At 40.7% G+C, this 21,535-nt stretch overlaps 1 protein-coding gene across 2 annotated transcripts; it reads left to right on the forward strand.

The window, feature by feature from the left end:
- Positions 1-5,917: 5,917 nt before the first annotated feature.
- avpr2aa (arginine vasopressin receptor 2a, duplicate a) lies at positions 5,918-19,064 on the forward strand. 2 transcript variants are annotated; one of them, XM_039800163.1, is made up of 8 exons: positions 5,918-6,295; positions 6,534-6,558; positions 7,226-7,299; positions 13,513-13,898; positions 14,009-14,254; positions 14,530-14,676; positions 15,670-16,276; positions 17,971-19,064. In XM_039800163.1, the coding sequence occupies exons 4-8, from the start codon at positions 13,515-13,517 to the stop codon at positions 18,171-18,173; spliced, it is 1,587 nt and encodes a 528-aa protein (XP_039656097.1). In that variant the 5' UTR covers positions 5,918-6,295; positions 6,534-6,558; positions 7,226-7,299; positions 13,513-13,514; the 3' UTR covers positions 18,174-19,064. The 2 variants fall into 2 exon arrangements, with proteins under 2 accessions (XP_039656097.1, XP_039656096.1); XM_039800162.1 differs by lacking the exon at positions 6,534-6,558 and having other exon boundaries at positions 17,971-18,173.
- The last annotated feature ends 2,471 nt before the right edge of the window (positions 19,065-21,535 follow it).

The following is a 21,535-nucleotide window of genomic DNA, read 5'->3' on the forward strand; positions in this document are numbered from 1 at the left end:
TAAGACAGAGCTTCAATATTGGGTAAAACAATATAGATGTGTATACATATACAGTATATGCAAAATATATACAAAGCAAAATACATGGGATATTTGTATTTAAGGAAAAATGAAATTCAATTATATTAGCACAATTTAGAAATTTTGGGAAATACCTTTATTCGCTCTCTGGTGGAGAGTTAGATGAGAAGATTGACACCACTCTAATATGAGAGTGGTATCAATGAGGTATAAATCTTCTCATCTAACTCAGAAAGTAAATAACCGTCTTCACAAAACTCTTCCTTTAAACAGACACAATCTTCCTTAAACAGTAAACTATTAATATAATGAAACAGTGAACACAATGAAACATAGTGAACACAATGAAACACAAACAAGATTATATGCATAAAATTGCAGCACGACAATAAAAACACAATTTATGTCCATTGTGGCCACATTAATAACAACAACACAGGACCAAAACAAGGGTTTTGGGGGCCCCTGGGGGTCTGGGCCCTGAAAATCCCATGAATGTGCACATGCATAGATAATGTACGAGATGCATCCTCTGCTGTGTATGCATGCACGCACGTACGCACACACACACACACACACACACACACACACACACACACACACTCACACTCACACACTCACACTCACTGCAGGTTGTGAATCCATATCCAGTGGGGGTGGTGGCTGACATTGGAAAAAGTAGAGGAAATTCAGAGGGCAAAACCGTCTTTACACAGCCAGCTTATCCCAGAGACCCCCAAAGCGCACAGAGTGCTATTCACCACATCTGCATCTCCATCTGCAAACTCACTTCTCACACTCACGCTACTCTAAACAAACTTCCATCTGTATGGAAACATGCTCCACACTGCGCTGCTCACTCATGTACACGCTCCGTGTACACACCACCACACTGCCTCCCACAACTATCAAATTGTGCTTACAGTCTGTTTTCTCTGGACGATCACTTTCAAGGCAGTGGGCACAATGCTACTGAACCGTGCACTTTATTCCACTGTGACGTCACTGGTGTTCCCATTTCTTACTTTTTCTTCACTAGATAGTCCCACTCCTCCTTCTCTAATTTACCGTGATCTCTTCCTTTCCACTTAATCCCTCAAATTGCTTCTCCTCATGGTGTCTGTTTTTCTTTTTCCAGGATGCAGATATTTACCATTCCATTGCCTTCTATCCATCTTTTACGCTTGAATTAGAGACTATCCTGTTTTTCCTGTTCCCAACCACTTTGATGCCACAGAGGAGATGCAGGAAAGAGGAGGATGGATGGACAAATAATGTGTACAGGGAGGAAAATACTCCCAGGGCTGAAAGCTTTCGAAGTTTGTTTCTGTTGCAGCCTCCCCTGATTGACGGTTCAAATGGCACATCCTTAAACACAACTCTTATTAGTGGGTCAAAACAAAACATTTCAAAAACATCCTCATGCTGTGTTAAAACCATTAAAACATTGTTCCCCTTGATTGTTTGTTTTCGCTGATTTTCTATTTCTGATTTGCTTTGTTGTTTATCCTGTCCTTATCTGATCCTTTTGTATGTTTGTTGAGCATACAGAAAATCCATCATTCTGAAAAAACAGACCACATAAACCAAGTGCAAACAAAGAGGAGAAGAAACAGATGATAAAGATGAGAGAAAGAAACAGGTTTAAATTCTTGACTGTTACAACAACCCTGAAGAAAATACATATGTATCCCAGACCCTTCTGCAGGAGAGGCCAGTTCTCAGGACCCCTGTTTGCTACGCATACTGTAAATATTGATACTGCATGTATGCTTTGAAATTTGAAACGTCTCGATCCATGTTTTTCCTAAATCCCAGTGGCTACTTATTTTGGTGCAACATATTTAATATTTAGTTTGTTCTATTATTCATTAGAATACTGTACTACTGTAGTTTACCAAATATTTGGATCATGTTCGTAATTTATTTTCTTGCATCAATTCAACATCCATGCATGATCCATCTGTACCAGCGAGGGCCAGTGGATCAGATCTGTCTTCACAAGCTTCCATTAACATCCAGCTTGGCAGTGAGAGTCACAGGTCTGCCATTCTGCTTATTTGTCTATGTCTTCTACAGCTATTAGAATGACAAATCACACAGAGATAATAGCTGTATTCCTTTATGAAAAGTGGTTATGGCTATCATACTGTGACCATATGCAGAGCTTGCTATGATATATATGATGAATTAATTCACCTCGCTACGCTTAATGCTTTGAAATTTCATGAACAGATTATGTCATGGACAATCTGTCTTTTAAAATGAACATAAAGTAAACAAAACACATTAATTAATAATTTCTGCACTTTCCAACAGCAGGATTGTTGTTTACAGAGCACTTGTAGCTTGTAGCTCATGCCCTCTCTTAGACCACAAACACAGCTTTCACAGCTGTGGCTACTTCATAAAATGAAGTTTAGCATCATGCAAAAATATTTGATTAACTCATAAAAAGGGATTTGTACAACTTTTTTTTCTCATAGGCAATAGAACTCCCCAAGACCTGTAAACACACTTTGATGTGTAAAATTGTTGGAGTTCCTCTTTAAGGACATTTCGCTGCAACTGCTAATGTTACACTTCTACATTCAATACAGGCCTGATACAATGGAGGGTTCACCTAAATTACTTACATTTTCTTCACTTATTTCTAGTGGTATTTAGCCATGCAAATAGTTTCAGTTTTATTTGTCCAGGTGTTTGAGATATCCATCCATTGACAATCAAAATTCCTTTAACTTTCATTGCACTGTGCTGGCAGGCAGAGGAGAAATAGATAGATAGGATAGTTAAAACTGCAAATAAAGCTGAAACTATGTGGGATTTAGGTAAAGCAACCCCATAAATGAAGTACTATTTTATCGTGATATAGATACATTTATATTTAACTTTTTAAGCACTGTAGCTCTGTATAAGAGCCTTGACTTCAATGTCCAATATAAAAGTGGAATGTGACAGGTTTGCAGTGGTGATTCATGCTTGTAGCATTTTGTGGAAAAGAGCTTGAAGAAGAATAACAGTAATTGGACCTTTGAGATAACTAAAAGTGCACTTTATTGGCAAAGTATTCTCCCACAATATATTTTCCGGGTTATTATTGATTCACACAAGGTGAATCCCAAATTCTTCTTCTGTCTCTGTTATTCATGGTTTGGCTGACAGTTAATGATTCCTTCAGATGTTCCTTAACCTTTCAGAGCCAACTTTGTAAGACCAGGTGTTGTTCTGTGCTCTATGCACTTCTTAACCTAAGACATGGCCTAATTGAGGCCTTCCTACAGGAAGACAAATGTCTCTGTTGGACTTTTTGTCCCTCTGAGGGAACTAGGGCAGCACAATACATCGCAAATTTATCGTTATCGCAAATGTTGATATTGAGGTACGCGTATCACAAAGACAGCTTGGACTGCAATAAATTATAGCCTATTACATGTGCCATGCATTCACACTCTGCATGTAAAAAATATTTCACCAATCACATGAAGCCCTACTGCTCTAGACGCTTATCTCCCATGTAGACGCTACTGACTGAGGTTGTACTGGATTATGTGAGGAGTTAGCCAGCAAAGCAGAAAGACACTAACACTGTATATTTAAGTATTTGTTTAATTATCGCAAGTGATATCGTCATCGCAATATTCAACAATTTTATCGCATATCGCATGTTTTCCTGATATCGTGCAGCCCTAGAGGGAACGTTTAGTAGAGCAGCGCTTGTCCCTCCCTCATTACCACCACTGAGGTGCCCTTGAGCAAGGCCCTGTACTGGACAGGTTCCAGGTATGAATGTGTAACTGTGTGAATGTAACAGGTCGTCATTGCAAATGAGAAATTGTTTTCAATCGACTTACCTTGATAAATAAAGGTTAAAAAAAAAAAAACCTGTTTAGTTAGGCCTCATCTCTCTCTGTGTTGAGGTTGATGGTAGCCATGTTTGTGGTCTCTGACAGAGTCGGAGATGACGCCAAACACTTTGGAGTGAAAAGTGAACTTGATTGAGTGACTGTTTTTTGATTCGGTTCAGTGTATTCCAGGACTGTCTCCATCTTTATCTTCTCCAGGCAGAGGAGGGCCCCTGATTGACCACACGATTGTCAACACCTGTTCGAATAAAGAGGCCCCGTAGGAGAATCATTAAAAGGTCTTTGCAGAGGAGACTTCTTCTCAAAGGAAAACAGCTGTCATTTTTTTTAATTTTGGCATAATACTAGGAGCTGGAAATAAGCCTACACATGTGGGAAAATGTCCAGCCAGAAATCTCTGAGGAAAAGGTTGTCATAGATTGAGATATTTAAAGATCTCCACATTCCTTTTAAACTTGAGTGCTGCTCTGCAACTGAACATGATGCGCAAGAGACGCTCTACCTGATGATAGTTAATAGTAATATAATGTGGCTTGATGTGCTCCCAAATACAATACTTCATACAGGGTCTCTACACGGTTGTATTTTCACAACCTTAAAAACTCGGAGCAAACCACTCATCACTCTCTGTCACACATTTAACGTGATTTCATTCTCCATCGAGTGCCTTTCCTCTTTGTTGCCGCTCCCTCCCTCTTCTCTTGTTCATCAGTTGTGATGTGTAGCTGTTAAACAAACAAAGTGGATTATGGAGTAATTTAGCTTCTTTACTGCTTTGTGACAAAACATCCTATAAGACCATGGAGCCAGGATAATCACATTAGAGTGATTCTCAGGGAGCTTAGAGCTCCACCTCCTCAGCGGCAGAACAGAATAGTTCGACTGAGGGAGACATCTGAAGTGAACCTGGCGGCACTGCTGGAGGAAGGTTTTCTGACATCATGGGACAATCCAGTCTCTGCTGGCCAAGGATCAATGGTTTTGGACTGAACAGACAGAGAGTCCCATGTGGGTATAGCATGCTGTGTGTGTGTGTGTGTGTGTGTGTGTGTGTGTGTGTGTGTGTGTGTGTGTGTGTGTGTGTGTGTGTGTGTGTGTATGTGTGTGTGTGTGTGTGTGTGTGTGTGTGTGTGCTGCTGGGGGCCACTGAATAGGAACGATATAATAATTGTGAAAGGTCAGTGAAGTACAGTTTCCTTCTAAACTGCAGCTTTTTGGGAAAAAGTTAGAGGAAGCTGCAATTTACTTGTCAAAATAAATGTGGGTCCGTTGGCAACATTTGCCTGTTTGATTGGATTTTTGTGTGTTCAAAGTTTGTGCGTAGGCGTGTGTATGCATGGATTTATGAATTCACTCATTGTGTACACCTGTGTGCGCGTGTATGCCAACTGTATTTCCTTACCATCACGTGTGTGTCTGTGTGTGTGAGAGCCTTGACATGAAAACTCAAAGACAGCAATTTTTTTATTTCACTAGCCTTCACTGCTGTGTGTGTACCAAGGGCGTGACCCGCTGCTGGCCTGGCTGACTCTGCCAATCAGCATTTCTGGATAGGTGAAAGTGCATCAGCCCACAACAAAGGAGATGGAAGAAAAGAGACTAGAGTGCATGGGGAGAGTTTTGAATAAAAACACAAGCGTGAATCAATGACTCACATCAGGCATAAACCATCACAAAGAGGGGAGGTGCTTCTCTCTCAGACACATACACACACAAACACAAACACAAACACAGACACAGACACAGACACAGACACAGACACGCACACAAACATTAACTTCAAAACAAGCTTGCACACATTGATACACCACGTGCACATGCAGATGAACCCAGTAGTCTTTCTCACTGTCCACCTACCACCCATCCTCTCTCGCACGCTGGCACGCACGCACGCACGCACGCACGCACGCACGCACGCACGCACTCTTCATAGGTATGTTTAAGACCCTCCCTCCACTCCTGGCTCCATGCTCCACCCTCAGTCCTAGAGGACAGGCTGGTTAACCCAGGAGGAGGGGATAGTGGGGGAGGGAGAGGTAGGAGCAGACGGAGCTCAGATTCATTTCTGCTGGTGGTGCTGGGGGCACAACATGTTGTAAGAGCATAACCTGACACACAAGGAGCTGGGACACCCACAGCTATCAAATGGATTACTCTGACATATACTTGTGAACTCCGACAAAGCAAAGGACCATACAGTAAGGAGACACACAAAGGACTTGTCCAGATCTTGCAGAACTTCTTTGTCACACTTAACAGAAAATAAAAACTACCTGGCTTTGATGAAGACACATTCATTCAGGAGCCAGCTGAGCGGAGGGACTTGGATTGACAGCACTGAAGATGTGAATGCTTTGGGTAAAATCTGACCACTTCTTGCCACACAGCAGCACCACTTTAGATCATAAGTAAGTGCCTTAAATTTACTCTATGATGATTGTATGATTTGAATATTAATACTGATAGTGATCTTTATACTGATATTAGTACAAATACTTATAATTAAAATCCTTCAATAATTCCCCTCTAGTCACTAAAAACATGTTGCAGCCCAGGGATCTGTAGAAACTTAGTAAACCTGTTCACATTGTGAGTGAATGGATTTGTTTACTGATTAATCTAGGTCATGTCCCTGTACATTTACAGGGTCTCACGTCCTCATGAGGCACAGGTATGACACTCAAGCTCTTTACAAATTATAGTTTTTATGCTGTCATCATCAGTATCATTAATTTTAATTTTTTACTTATTCTTCTGATTAGTATATTATTTATACTGTTAACATAACAGTGGTAGGTCTTGTTTTCAAAAAATAATTAATAATATTGAATAAGAGAAATACAAAACTTAGAACTTAGAAAGTACACCTATGACTAATGATATGATTATACATCAGGTATTTTTGGAATTTAAATGAACTATTATTGACATGAAATTAAGCTTGTATCACATATACATTGATGTATTTCTGAGTGTAGTCATCTGTTTACTTTGAATGACTGAATATCATATTAAGTTGATTTGATAAAAACAAATTGACACATTATAGGCTACATAAAGCTTTTGATGAAGTAATGCTACTCACAGTATGTATTTAACATGCCTGTCAGTGCTGATTTCAACATATGTAATATATGTTAACATATACAGTTGCCGGCAGAGACGAGTGTACTTGATTGGAAATATTTTATGGCACAGCCTAATTGAAAATGCATGTGGTCCTCTAAGTTTTTCTGTGGATTAAAAAAGCTCAAGGGAACCGTCAGATTGTTCATGTGATCTGCTCTCACATGTAATGTTAATGGCCTGTAATGGTGACGGCTCCTAATGTCCCACAGTCATCGAAACGAGAGCGAAACACACCAAGAGAAAAGGAGACGCGTGAGAAAGCTTACCATGCACTGACAATAAGGTGAGAGGCAACAGCATATAGACAACATATGCACTCACCTTGTGGTGCTCTTCTTTGTGTGTGTGTGTGTGTGTGTGTGTGTGTGTGTGTGTGTGTGTGTGTGTGCGTGTGCGTGTGTGTCTGTCTGTTTCTTTGTGCATTTGTGTGTCCTGCCCATATTTAAAAAAATCAAATGTCTTTAGATGATTAAAAGGAGATTTGTGGTCACAGACCGGCTGTGTGTTTAGGGTACACACAGGTCTGCACCTTCAAAGTTAATTGATTTATTGCCTGACTTGATTCGTATACACAAATACTAATTACTTAATATATCGATGGAAATGAAACATGTCTTCAGCTTTATGCTTTAATTCTCAGTGAAAGCCCGAGCCTCTATCACTGAAGCAGTTTGTCTTGTCTTGTTTCCACTGGTGTCGTACGCTAGCAATTTAAAATTTAAGAACTCTCTCTAGGTTGTCAGTTAAATCAACAAATCAGTGTTTTTCAGAATCATTTTGTAATTTTGTGATTGAGAGCAGGAAGCTGCTGTATCAACAAAGTGCTTTAGAAGTTTTTTTTTCCATTAATCAAACAATTTCCTTCTTTTTGTGTTTGGCACGATCTACATTATGCACAAAATGACTTCCTTGATTGCATCCCCCATCAGGAAAAATCATCATCATTACTGTTATTTTCATGGTCAATTTGGTCTGGTTTCTAACAGGGAATAATTTGATTGTGTGGCACAGATCTAACCATGTCAGCTACAAACTCCCAGGCTGGTTTGAGCTGATGTGGCAACACTGCGGCCCAGTTTCCATTCTTCAGGGGGAATACTCTGAATTTGATATCAGTTGTGTGACGTGAAAAAAGTTTTTTAGTTTGTTTAGGTCACACACTTGTTGGTAGAGTGCTAGTTAATGATACATTACAAGAACAACAGTCGGTGGTCTAATGAACAGGCTTTATCAGTGCTGATAAGGGGACTTCTTCAACATAAGAACGTGGGAGTTCTGGGGTGGCCTCTAGCTCACCCAGTAAGAGCATTTGCACCACGTTGGCTGAGTCCTGCAGTGGTGCGGGTTTGAATCTGGCCTGCTGCCCTTTGCTGTGTGTCATCCCCCATCTTTCTCCCTTTTCCTGGTCTATCCACTGTCAATAAAGGGAAAAGCCCCAAAAAGTAATCTTTAAAAAAACAGAACTAGAGTGCTGTCCACTGGCCGGTGTATTATAGAAATAAATTCAAGCTGATGTTTGTGAATACAAAACTCAAGTAAACATAGCTGAAATGTGGGCAGGTAATGACTGTATTAGTGTGGGCAATGAGGTGTGGCCCAAATGATTAACATTTAATGGTTTGTTTGGGCAAGACAGTAAAAGAACAAAGTGTTTACTTTTATTGCTCATATGGGCTGCAGTCTGGAGGCAGTCTAAGAGGAGAGGAATAAATCACAGATAAGGAGCTGTGAATTAATGAGTACAGCAGGTGCCCCAACAAATTGAAATGCATGAATATATGTAGTATCCATCTGTCATTGAATTGACTCATTCAGATAGGGAACGTTTGCTGCATGTGAAAGTGCCAATGGGGATCTAATTTACTGATATGTGGGCCTTTAAGCAGAAAGTGTGGTCATATCTGCTTTATCATGCAGATGAAGTACTGCACAACCCAGCATGTGGCACCACATGAGTCATCTAGACCTTTATTGTGTAAGAATCTATTAATCGGTATGTAAATAAAGTCTCCTGACACACCGAGAAAAGCAGCAAAGTATACCAAAGCTTAAGTATGTCACATGATGTGATCTAATGCTTGATTCATATGTTTATTTTCATTTGGTTTAATCCTGTTTCCTACTGCAAATGTGTATTAATGAGTACGCTAATTTAAAATCAAACAGAAATATTAAGCATATCAGAAACAGTTTCCTCTGCAGTTTTGATCCTTAATTGACAGGAGATGGTGGATTGGTTAGGACAGAAGGAGAGTCACCTTTCCAACTAAATGGAAATTAAGAACCCCCTCGTCATGCACGCTGGTTGGCTAATGTCCTTTATTTCCTTCAATTAGAACAAATTAGACTTTCTACAAGGAGTTCTTCTCAAAACTTTTGGAAGGTATGGGGCCCATTTTTTCTATATTTTGAGAATACTAGTTTCTCACCTATTCCTGACTAAGATTAGACTGGCCTAAACCTGGCAATATGTCCTATTTTGTACTCTGTTAGGGTGACTACCTATTGTAATGTTTTGCTGAATTTTGGATGCTGTATATGTGTTTTTGTATTACTGACTGTGGGGATTGTTGTGTTTTGGTTTGCTTTGATTTGTTCTTTATTTTATTTTGTGTAAGAAAAAAAAGGAAACTAGTTTTTATACATATATTTTTCAACTGCTTTTGTATTGCTCTTTTGAAATTAATAAACACACCTGGGGGAAAAGGACAGTAGGACAGATATTGAGTGGGTGGATAAATGTAAAGACAGGTTAGGGGAAGAAATTGAAAAGAGGAAGAAGAGTAAATTAGAGTGGGAAATTGGTGACAGGTTGTTTGAGTGTACACTGGGCTGCTAATGAGGACAGAGAGGTCCTCATTAATCAGATTGGGTCAAAGGGAACTAATGAAGGGACTGACATGCACACACAAGACAGACTGCGAAATGATGGATCTATCATTATGTTTGGATTATTGCACCCAGGGCTTAAGCACCTGTTTGTCTGATGTCACCACCATTATCTGCCAACCAGGTTGAAGTCACACTGTCAGTGTCTTTTATTGCAAATAAGGTGCTCTGTGCATGAACGAGTGAGAGATATGTGTTTCTCTGCCACGCAAGAGATGGCAAGACAGAACTAGAGACTAGAGATTTTGAAATCCAAACACCAATCCACAAAACAAAATCCACCTCATGTTTTCTACTTGTATTCAAATTTAAATTTCTTGTTAAAAAGTTGCTTTATAATTTTACCATAAATACAAACCATAACATAAAGGACCATAGCAGTGGATTTGCATCAGATCCCTTACACTTTACCTTACAACTACCTGTTTTGCAAACTTGGCTTCTGTGTTGAAAAAAGAGTGCATGTATGTTGTGCACCATTCCAGACATCCATTTTATTCCATTCATCCCTAGAAACATCCTAGAAACTGAAATTGTTATGTAAACCTTCAAGTTTGCATTGATTTTTATGTCCAAGCAGTTCAGACTTTAAATCAATCTGTGCTCAAAGTGCATTATCACACAACATTAATACAACATTGACAGATATTAACAGGCCTGATTTTCACTGTGTCAGATTACTGTGTTTCATGTCTGATGATTCATTTTCATATAATTCAGAAAATGCTATTCATAAGAATAAGAATAGTACTTAACATACTTCAGGATGGTTTAAGAGGACTTTAACATATTTGTTGGGATCTCGGCATAGCTGGAACATGACATAGTTTGTCAAAGGGAATGACCAAAACATGTACACAGCCAGAAAAGAGGAATGAGATGTTGAAAGATGTGAATGCTTGGTAGCTATTATGTTTTCTTGCACACTTTAATTACCTGTTTCCGTCATCCCTGAGGCACTAGTCCTGTGTGCGGGGAAAAAGGTATAGGATGGAAAGGACATAAATGGATGATTGCACACCGGTTTGCCTCTGGAGAGGAAAGCAAGAGAGAAATCGACTCCATCATTAATCAAAGTGAAAGCCTTAAAGTAAAGAGAGGAAGGAACTGTACTGCACTAACTACTAAAAGCAGTGTCTACAGTCCGTCCAGCTCAGAGAGATGGAATAATTTGTGCTTTACATTAAGTTGATCAGACAGATGGGAAAGCTGTGCTGTGCTTTTGTTATTAAAGAGAGAGCAAAGCAAGATCCATTTTCAGAGACAGGGTATGTAAAGGAATACATTAAACTTAATCCAGCACAGTTCTGCAGACAACATTTACCCTTTCTGTGTACCCTCAGTTTAAGAAAATTTCTCTCAGGGCAGGAAATATCAGTGCCAGAAATTTTGAGCTACGTGTGGGTCTCCTGTCTTTGAGCCATTAAGCAATTTGAAGACAATCCATCTTGATTTCTTGGATGCACAAGCCATGCAAATGAGACATGAGCATATTTGGAGAAAATACTTTGTGTCCTTCAGGAGTTTAGGAAAACAGGGGCTCATTCAAAATGTATCAGAACAAGAAAGGTAACAATACTTTGTCAATCTGTTCAGGAGGAAATGCCTCATACACTTCCCCATTCCTACCAGCTATTAATCCCTTTATTTCATTTTATTGAATACAATTTGGGAATATTAGCATTACTGTAATACTGTGGATTAATTTCTACCCCCTCTGTAAGTCATTACACCTTACCTTCACAGAGACATACTTGAAAAAGGGATTTTGTGGGCAAATATACATGATGAGAATAAGATTATATAGTGGGTATAAAGGACTACAGCAGCACAAAGAATCTTCTCATGAATTATGCTGTAATTACAGAGAGAGGCACAAGGCTCCTCAGGTCCCGACAAAGAGAGGACAGGAGATTCCTTGATGAAAGAAGGACTCATCTAATTTAAAAAAAGAAAAAAAAAAAAAAAAAAAAAAAAATTGAAAAGGAAAAGATCATAAACAGATAATAAAAAAAGAATATTACTAGCTTTGATCCAAAGGACCTTTGGACAGGGCCAATATTTGAGCAGAATACTCACTACACCAATGCAGATTTAGGCGGTGTTGTGGTTTCCTGGTGTGGCAGCGGGGATTCACTCAAACAAAAGAGTCGTTGTCTGACTTAAGAGAAATGGTTCCACTCAGATTCTTTTCCTTTTACCATTTCATGTCTCTACCTTCATGCTGGGTGGAGAGGTCCAGCTGGCCTGGCTTGTCATGCATTCATCTGAATACATTCCTCTGGCAAAGCCAGCATGAAACGCTTGACAATATGTTCAGCTGTGTTATCTCACACACCCAGCAGTGAGTACGCTATTACTAGCAAATTAGCCATCAGGTCTCAGTGGAGTAATGAGAACAACCATGTAAAGTCTTCTTAGTCATACTCTATTGCACAATACTATGACTAGTTTCCTCCTATTTTTAGACATGGAAACTTTCTAAGCACCCATTCAGTGTAATATTTGTATACCTAACCACTTCTTGCACATTAGTCAAATTAATACATTAACCCACTGTATTAAGTACTATAACACCACAACGCTCTCTTTATTTGACTACCTTTTCTTTCCTTATCTTATCATCCTCTTTCCACTACTCTACTCTTTTACCTTTTCTGTGCTGTTTTTTTTTCTTTTCCTGCACTTTCTCCACACTGCCTTCATTACTCTTCTTTCATCCTTCTTGATTTTTCCAACCAGACTTTCATTTATGTGCAGTTCATTTGACCAAGGCTTCTCCCAGCATCCCACGACTCTGTTTCTTGAAATTGTTATCTCCTTCCTATGAACTTTCTGTTTTTTTGAGTCATTTATTTATAAGAAAAGAAAAATAAACGTAAAGTTTATTGAGAGTGGTGGAGAGAAAACTGGATGTATGAGAGAAGAGAAAGAGAAAGAGAAGGGGAAACAAAAACAGGGGAAAGGAGGAATGTATGGGGGTAAGCATGGGATGAGAGCGATTATGAGAGCAGAGGTGAAGGAATAAGAGTGGGATAGAGGGGAAAGCTGTCAAATCAACCTTGAGAAAATATGAAAAAGAAAATAAACTATTCTGGACTTGCGTCAAACAGAACGGGCAGCTTTGAAAGTTACAAATGCATTGAAGATTTGAAGACAGCACCAAAAACAATACAATATTTACATGGCAGCATGATTAGTACAGTCCCTGCCTTTCATTACTATTTCAAGTGTCGTACAATTGTATAACAGAAGCTATTTATAGTGTTAAATGTGAACATTTCTGCTGAATCCTGCATCTCATGTCATGAGTCACGTATTGTAAATAAAAGGCCCAAGGTTTTTGTGTTTGGATTCTCAGCGATATGATCAGGAAATATTTCTCAGCAGACAAATTTTAGGTCAGGAAGGACATTAATATTGTGATAACCCAGAACAAGTAAATTGTTTGTTGATAAAATCTGCGCTTGCTAAAATTTGAGTGTAAACAGTCTTATGACCGTGCACCAGTTTTCCTGATGACCATTTTGCGCAGGGCATCATCTTAACAAACCAGAAATAACAGCAGATTTTATTGTCTTTAACACTTTGTTTATCTGTCTCCCAGGAATGGAAAGCATCAGTGTGGAAACGGACTGGGATGGGTTAGCCCTCTCCTCTCTGGTCGCCACAGGAAGAAACAACTTCTCTTCCTCATCTTTGTTTCTTTCTGAACTGAACTCCCTCAACAGTTCTCACAGCGGGGGATCCTTCTTCGGGATCTTCCCTGAGAATGGTTCCACCACCACGCCTTACACCCTGCCCCAGCCCAAGATGAGGGACCTGGGCCTGGCCCGGGCAGAGATTGCAGTGCTCGGGGTGGTGCTGGCTCTCACCACCCTGGGGAATAGCTTTGTGCTGTGGGTTCTGCTGAGGAGGAGGAAGCATAATGCCCCCATGCACGTGTTCATGGTCAACCTGTGTGTGGCTGACCTGGTGGTGGCCCTCTTTCAGGTCAGTTAACGTGTTGACGTTATAGGAACTTAGTACGACAGTGGGCAAAATAACAAACTTTACAACTACATACAATATATAAATAACTGTTTATTTGGTCATGTGTCTAGGTTCTTCCCCAGCTAATATGGGACATCACAGAGAGGTTTCAGGGGCCTGACTTTCTCTGCCGGTCCATCAAGTACTTGCAGATTGTGGGCATGTTTGCTTCCTCCTACATGATAGTTGCCATGACGGTAGATCGGCACCAGGCCATCTGCTGCCCGTTGCAGGCCTACCGTGGGGGAGCAATGTCCTGCTGGAACACCCCTGTCATGGTGGCTTGGGGCTTGGCTCTAGTCCTCAGCATACCGCAGGTAGGGAGGGATGAACACACATAAACACACACAACAAAACCATGCACACACACACACACACACACACACACACACACACACACACACACAAAAACACATGGTGAAATTGGAAATGAGAACTCAGTGGGCGTTCACACCCTGATTTCTACAGTAGAACTCAAGATGTTGGTCTATTTTTAACTGGATGAGGTCATTTCAGTTCAGCTAATGGAAAAGGAAATGGATACTCACGGCTGCGGGTGTGCTGACCACCCTCCTTTTGTTCGGTCTTTCAGGTGTTCATCTTCTCTCGCTCAGAAGTGGCTTCTGGGGAGTTTGAGTGCTGGGGTCACTTTGCTGAGCCATGGGGGCTGAAGGCCTACGTCACCTGGATGACCGTGGCTGTCTTCGTCCTGCCCGCCCTCATCATAACCATCTGTCAGGTAGTACTGTTTATTCTGGCTTGGCTCTCAATCTATGCACCGCTCCCACAAAGATCATAGATTAGGAGTACATGCTGAAAGCAACATTATCCAATAATGAAGCGTGTGGCATGAATGAAATTCTGTTTTGTTTTCATGGAGGGTGCATTTGGCAGGCATTGTTCGATTACCCGTGGGGGACTGTGGTTGGTGTAATGTAGCATCCCATGGTGGATAGGCATTCTGGGCTGCCTCCCATCAGCCCTGCTGCTCTATTTAGGGAAAGATATTTCCAGGGTCCAGCTATTTCCCCTAATTAACACAGCACTTTGAGAACCACTGCTGAGACGGCTGCTCAGAAAATCTGCCCACTCCGAGAACTTCCCGCAAGGAAGTGGAATGTACTAGATATCAGCCAAACATAGAATCCCTGACCTTTTTTTATTATTGGATTTCAAATAGAGATGCCTCTTTAGACACTTTTTCAGAAGTATAATGGAGTTTATGCAGAAGGAAGGAAGTATTTCAGAAACTTTGCAGTTTAAATTGTGCCCCCATATAGCTGTTAAAAGTAAAAGGTGGCAGAAGAGCATTAGTTGGCAGTAACAAACCTTAAAATCTGTACAAAAAAACTAGAAGAAAAGCTACGAGTATGAATCAACTATTATTTTTCAATTTCAAATTATTGTTTTGGTTTCTCATCAGAGCATGGAGAATCATTTTGCTGCAGTAACATTTTATGGTAGCTTTTCTGATTGTAACTGAGTGGAAGAGTAGCGGTATTGCATACAAATGTCTGATACTGGTTTATGGCTGATGGTGAAGACCAACACACACTCTCTCTTTCATTTCAAATTCCCTGCCAGTGTTAAAGCCAAAATGCAAACAAGATTATCTGCAAAGAGCACAGACAAGCATCTGAATCTGGCACCTGTCAGTCATAAAACGTCATCCTCAGGCCCTTAGCTCTCATGTTAAACTGTGCTAATTCTTGAAAATAATCTTATTTTTCAGATAAGAATCTTCCGAGAGATTCACAATAACATCTACCTGAAGTCAGAGAGGATGGTGATGACTGAGTTAAAGAAGAATGAAATCTTGTTCCGCTTCCACAGCTTTAAGAAGGAGGACGAGCGGGCCAGGGAGAGGGAGAGGGAGAGGGGGAGATGGGCGTCCGGAGGAGGGGGTAGGGACGACAGAGGAGGACAGCTCATAAAGGGTGTGAATAACAACCCTCACAATAACACCCATAACAGCCAAGTGGGACAGTGTTACGACTATGTACCATCCTCTATCCAGTATAACAGTTGCTGTGGTGAACATGTGACAACAACAACAACAACATCGCCTACACAGCAGAAAACACTGATCGGCTCAGATTGCCAGGACTCCTACACGTCCTACGAGCTGGCCTCAGGCTCACCCCGCTGCTCCCTTGACTATGCACGCCCTCCCCCTCCAGCCAGTCCACCTCCAGCCACTCCGCCTCCAAGCATCACTAAAGCCATGTCCAAGACAGTGAGAATGACCCTGGTCATTGTGCTGGTCTATACTATCTGCTGGTCACCCTTCTTCATTGTCCAGCTTTGGGCGGCCTGGGACCCCAACCCTCCACACCAAGGTTAGTCACTACTTATCCATGACACCAGCCTGATTTCAATATGTTCTGGTACAACATTTCAACATTCACCTATGTATGCAATTACCCTCAAAAAGCAACAAAAACAGCAGCTGGGTTATACCCACTGCCAATGAATCACTTAAGTTGTTTTTCTCAAATGGATTGATTCTCCTAAGCCCAGTTTATCCAGTTAATTGCTCTAAATAGACAAACCCTATCTGTTATGCACTATAAGCAGCCAAAAACAAAAGCTAAATGATTGTGTCTGGTTTTCAGCAACAACCTCTGATCAATGCTGTTGTCCATCTTAGTGAGTCTAAATATTCACTCATTATTTCAAGGATACCTAGCTCCAGCTCAGATGTGGTAACAGTGAGTGAAATACGAGGTCAAAAACAATGTTATTTTTGACCCACAACCAGAAACCACTTGAAGACATATCTGGCCTATGTACATTTTGGCACACAAACATCTGTTGATATCCTTGCTGGCAACCAGTGATGAAGCAACTTAAGGCTAGTGTAGCCTTAAGTTGTGGCAGATAGTATGGACTGGGTGGGTGTCGTCTGATCTAAAGCTAAAGACAAACATCAGAGGCCAGTAAATAACCTGTTTATATCGCCTGCTGATTTTGCAACACGGCCAGATGTTGACATCTCATCAACAATGATCCGTGCCAGCAACTTGCATATATCAAAGTCACAGTCAAAATCACAAGCAGACGTATGGAGCAAAACACGTAATCTTTCACACACACACACACACACACACACACACACACACACACAAACGCACACACACACACGGCACCTAAATCATGGTTGCAGCTTCTGCCGTGGTCCTGCTCGGCACACTGCAGTGCCCTGCTACACCACAAACTACTACAACTACTATTTCTAGTCATAGTCATCGTACCCCCAACCGGCACCGGCAGACAACCGCCCACCAAGAGCCTGGGTCTGTCCGAGTTTTCTAAAATGAAGTTTTTCCTCGCCACTGTTGCACTAAATGCTTGCTCTTGGGGGAATTATTGGAATTGGAGTTGGGTCTCTGTAAATTATAGAGTGTGGTCTAGACCTACTCTATCTGTAAAGTGTCTTGAGATAACTCTTGTTATGATTTGATACTATAATAAAACTAAATTGAAGTAAAAGAACTCACCCTCCACCACTCTTCATTGGAGTCATCGAGTACTGTGATACGATCACCAGGGCTAATACACACACACACACACACACACACACACACACACACACACACACACACACACACACACACACACACACACACACACACACACAGCTGATTATTATCAGCTTTGTTTTCTAAAATCAGTTTTTCCTGATCTATTGTCCTCTATTTGGATTACAGTATTATGTAAAAGACTTATTATTACCAGTGAAAAAACTGAAAAAGGAAGTATGCCGAATTTTATCCCTCTGAGATATTTACAGTTATTCCTGAAGAAACAATAATCATAAATGGTTGACATTCAAACTGAATTGTTGTTGCACATATTTTTGTTTGTTTCATAAGACATGAGCCTACATCGTGTGATGTAGCCAACACTGTGATCATCTGTCCCCCGTTGTACATGTGAAAATATACTCTTTATGCTTTTAACACGTACTTGTCCCTGCATTTGCATGTGCACTTGTCTTATAATGTGTGTGTATGTGTGTGTGTCCTCTCAGCAAGAGTGGCCTTCACTATCCTGATGCTGCTGGCTAGTCTGAACTCGTGTACCAACCCGTGGATCTACACAGCTTTCTCCAGCAGCGTGTCCAGAGAGCTGCAGAACCTGCTGCAGTGTAGGTCGCGAACTGGCCGCCGTGGCTCCCTGCCTGACGACTCCAGCACCACACACACCTCCACCACCAAGGACAGCCTGTACTGACAGAGACTAATGAAACAGAAACAGACACACAGAGACATGTTTGAAAATACATGCACGGGTGCACATGGGCCCGATGCAATGAAGTGCAACTCTGCCATCACCACCTCCAGCGTCGCAGCCTGAGAACAGAGCGCACTGACCTCTACCAGATGTTTCCAACAACAAAGGACAGCTGTACTGTCAACAGGACCTTTATCTGTAATCACTGGTCCTCTCCACCCCAGCAGAGAGGAATGGTGTCATTGAGAATGTCAACACCATTTTATGAGGGCACTGTGGAATATACAGTGGCTGTCAGTGACAACATCTGTAATGCAAAATGGCCTTGAAAGTAAAGAGCTTTCCACCTCAAATGCGGTTGAGAAGGACCCTGTGCATTGATTTATAAGAGTAAAACTCTTTCCTGCTCAGACTGAGTGGAGCAGCAGAAATGCAAGGGTTGGATCACTGAATGAATGGCTTTACGGCACGCCTAATGTACAAAGCAGCAGACAAAGCAATGGGTGTAGCGAAAACAAAGCATCAGACTAAGTGAAAGAGAGAGACACACACATACACACATACACACATACAGACATACAGCAATTAGAGCGAGACGGCTATTGGACTGAAACCAGACAGGGGAAGACATGGATGTTACAGCTGCAGGAGCAGTCATGAGAAGGCTGTAGTAAAAATCTATTAATGTGAACAATCTTTGTTGAATCAAAGAAAGTAGATCAGAGGTGGATTCTTGAGGCTGTATTCATATTCACTCAGGAGGAATCCTGTTCCAAGGAACAAGAGTAATTTGTTAGCCAGATGGACAGAGATTCACTGATGAGGACAGAGTCAAGACACTGCCCCGTGAGGAACTGGAGTACTGGGGATTACTGCAGACAGAAACACACACAAACTCACAAAAAAAAAACACCAAAAAAACAGAAGTGACAGGAGGAGGATTAAGCCTAGAAGAATACAAATGAACAGTCCAGATTTCTGAAACCAACTGGGACACAATTATTTATGTGATTGTATTTCGTACAAACAAAGCATATGAGGTACATAAAATTACTTTTCTGTCAGGCTCTCCTGAATGTATGAAACAAGAACATGAACATTAAGATGAAGATGCAGGAAAGAAACAAACAGCATTCCATGCACAGGATAAACAATGTAAAGTATATTTATTTAAAATGTAAGGCACATGAAATAGTATTACATTTTGTGTAAGATAAATGTTGAATGTAAATATACAATTGTAATGTCGGATATGTATAGTAAAAAACAAGTAGATGTCAAACCAAAGATTTTTTTTAAAGCTTGACTGTAGAATCCATTCAGGTCTTAAAGAGGTTATTACAGAGCTTCAACAGATAAGACATATATATATATAAAACTACATATCAGTTTAAGAAAAACTTCACATCAACAGTGAAAATACTCCCAGTCAAACCAAGTGCCTGTAATGTTAGTAGACATTTTCAGAGGGGCCTCCCTCACTGGATTAACTCTAAATGATGTCAGCCATGTTATTCTTAGACAACGCTACCAGCAGAGCAGGACACATTTGTTACATCACACTACAAGCCATGTGTTCTTTTCTCTTTTTATTTATTGTTGTATAATATATAGAGGCCTATATATAGTATAGTACAGTATATTTATATATATATATATATATATATATATATATATATATACATATTACTTGGTTCCTGGTACTGCCTTTTGTTCATGTATTGTTTTTATCTTACATTTGTTTCTGCTTAAAGAGTAATGTATTATGCCCCTCAACTGCATGACAGACTTAAAAACTAAATTTTTTTTATAAAGTATGATTATATATGCTACTGTACATACTGTGATCACTTTATGTGTGTATATTAAAGATTAAAGCTTACTGTATTTAGTCAAACTATTCATTTCTGATTAGATGTTCCTGTAAAAAGTGGTTTGTTTTGTAAAAAAATGCCATTCAATCATTTTAAGTCACTTCAGCACACCCTGTTTCCATGAGAGAGCAGTGTTATGCGATTCTCCAGGACAATACTTGGATGCTTTTAAGGTGCCTCAGGAGTACTTGTCTGGGTCGGAGGAGAAGCCTCACCTTTTCCTCTGTGCGGCCAGAGTGTTTGGGCTTTCAGCACACCACTGCACATTTGATTCCCTGCCAAAACAAAAGGCTACAGCAACAACGTCCCGTGTCTCACTTTGTTATATCAGGAAATAGATGAACTTCTCCCAAACCCTCAGGGTGTTCATGTATTTTCCTCTTCCTGACAGGAAGCTGAGAGGTCAGAGGATGATTCTTCTCTGCTGAACGGCCAGATTTCAGATCCATCCAGCCTGTCAGATTGATGGGAGAGGCAAAAGACACTTTTGCTGTTCATTATACTGTCTGTTCAGCCATTAGTGAGCATTACAGCAACAGCTTGTCTAAATAATGAATGTTCTCCAATAAATGGCACAAAACCCACTTAAATTAGACTCATCATTGCAGAGAATTTCCCGGTGACTGTGTCTTGTTTCCAGAGGATGAAAGCTCTGACAGTAGCTATTATCACCCCAACATCCATAACCCCCCTCCTTGTCAGAGCATAATGATAGATGGTCCATGGGGTAGGTCACTGTGTTTTTGTAATCCTGTGGTGTGTGCGTTAGTGAGGGTGTGTTCATGCTGAATGTCCTTATGGCTTCCGAGCTGAAGCAAGGTTGATGTCTAAACTCAAGGTCACTTTTTCATTACAGTGGGGCACAGCTTCCTGCCAGGCATGTGGCTGCGATGAGGGTATAAATTACTCCTCTGTGTGACAGTCACACGGGCAGAAAAATAGGCAAACGTCCCTCTCCGAATCAATTTAGGGTCAGCCAAGGAGTGCATCCAGTGGCTCTGAAGAGTGACGGAGCCCCCCAGCCGTGACCAAAATCGGAATAAATCAGACCTGGAGCCAGAAGCTTTACTACACTGAGCAATGTGTCTGCATTGCTTAACTCAAGACCTCTCCACAGACCTGATGACTACCGAGACTGCTACTTAGCTCATTCCAAGACACCAGGAGGCATATTTGGCCTAGACCGACTTACACAACCAACTCCATTGTCTTAGCAGAGAGCACTGGAGAATCTTACTTTATAAACAGAGGAAGCAAAAGAAACACAAGCCAGGCAATGTACCATTCTTTTTCAGAACACAAAATAATTTTCTTTATTTCACTTTTCTCTCTTTCAAATGGATGATTTAAAAAAAAAGTATATTTTCTGTCTGTCAAAGCAGCTGGGAATTTATTTTGGGAGATATCTTTCTCAGATATGACTTTCTTTACTACAACAGTCTGACTGTAACTATTTTCACGGTGATTTTTGCCAAATATAGCCACACT

Source organism: Perca fluviatilis, chromosome 5 (genome assembly GCF_010015445.1).
Source record: "Perca fluviatilis chromosome 5, GENO_Pfluv_1.0, whole genome shotgun sequence".
In the NCBI taxonomy this organism is placed as follows: Eukaryota; Metazoa; Chordata; class Actinopteri; order Perciformes; family Percidae; genus Perca; species Perca fluviatilis.